Here is a 574-nt window from a genome sequence, read left to right as displayed (position 1 = left end):
TTTTCGAGTTTGTTGCTTTTATTTTATGTACATTGAAGTTTTTACTCAAATAATAATAAAAAATAATATTTACTACGTATTTTAAAAAGCTTCAAAATAAGCATATCAATTGTCATTATGTGCTTAAAGCAGCAGTCATTGGAACAGTTACCATATATTATATATAATTAAATTTGCTTTTTTAATTATATAATTTTTTTGTTACCAGTACTTGTTGATATTTCTTAATTTGTAATAAACATATAAATTTTATTTTGGAAATAATTTTGAGAAAGACATTTTTGAGAACAATCTATTGCAAAGAGCAGACAACCATGAATCCCATGCCTCGGACGTAAGAGGCAACATCGCTCGATATAATGGCGGCCAAAATTCATTTACAAAATTTACAGCAACATCATCTAAAATTAAAAATTGATACATATAATTTATGCATATTATATATATATATATATATATACACTTCTCAACAAAATTAAAGCATCACTTACTCTATCCTCCAAAAATAGACAAAATTCAAGAGAGTGTAACTTCGTCAAAAATAATTATATCGAGATGTTCAAAAAAGCATTTT

General features: G+C 24.9%; 1 protein-coding gene across 2 annotated transcripts in view; it reads right to left on the bottom strand.

Moving 5' to 3' along the window:
• Positions 1–81: 81 nt before the first annotated feature.
• Positions 82–574, bottom strand: part of LOC105460537 — a 10,593-nt gene continuing 10,100 nt past the window's right edge. For both annotated transcript variants that reach the window (XM_011706986.1, XM_011706987.1), the window contains exon 5: positions 82–401. In XM_011706986.1, coding sequence (XP_011705288.1) covers positions 250–401 — 152 coding nt within the window. In that variant the 3' untranslated portion in view covers positions 82–249. The remainder of the gene's footprint in view (positions 402–574) is intronic.

The sequence above is a fragment of the Wasmannia auropunctata genome, unplaced genomic scaffold (genome assembly GCF_000956235.1).
Source record: "Wasmannia auropunctata unplaced genomic scaffold, wasmannia.A_1.0 LD320003.1, whole genome shotgun sequence".
NCBI classification, from domain to species: domain Eukaryota; kingdom Metazoa; phylum Arthropoda; class Insecta; order Hymenoptera; family Formicidae; genus Wasmannia; species Wasmannia auropunctata.
Note: the sequence above shows the minus strand (reverse complement) of the source record. Positions and strands in the feature narration are given on the sequence as shown.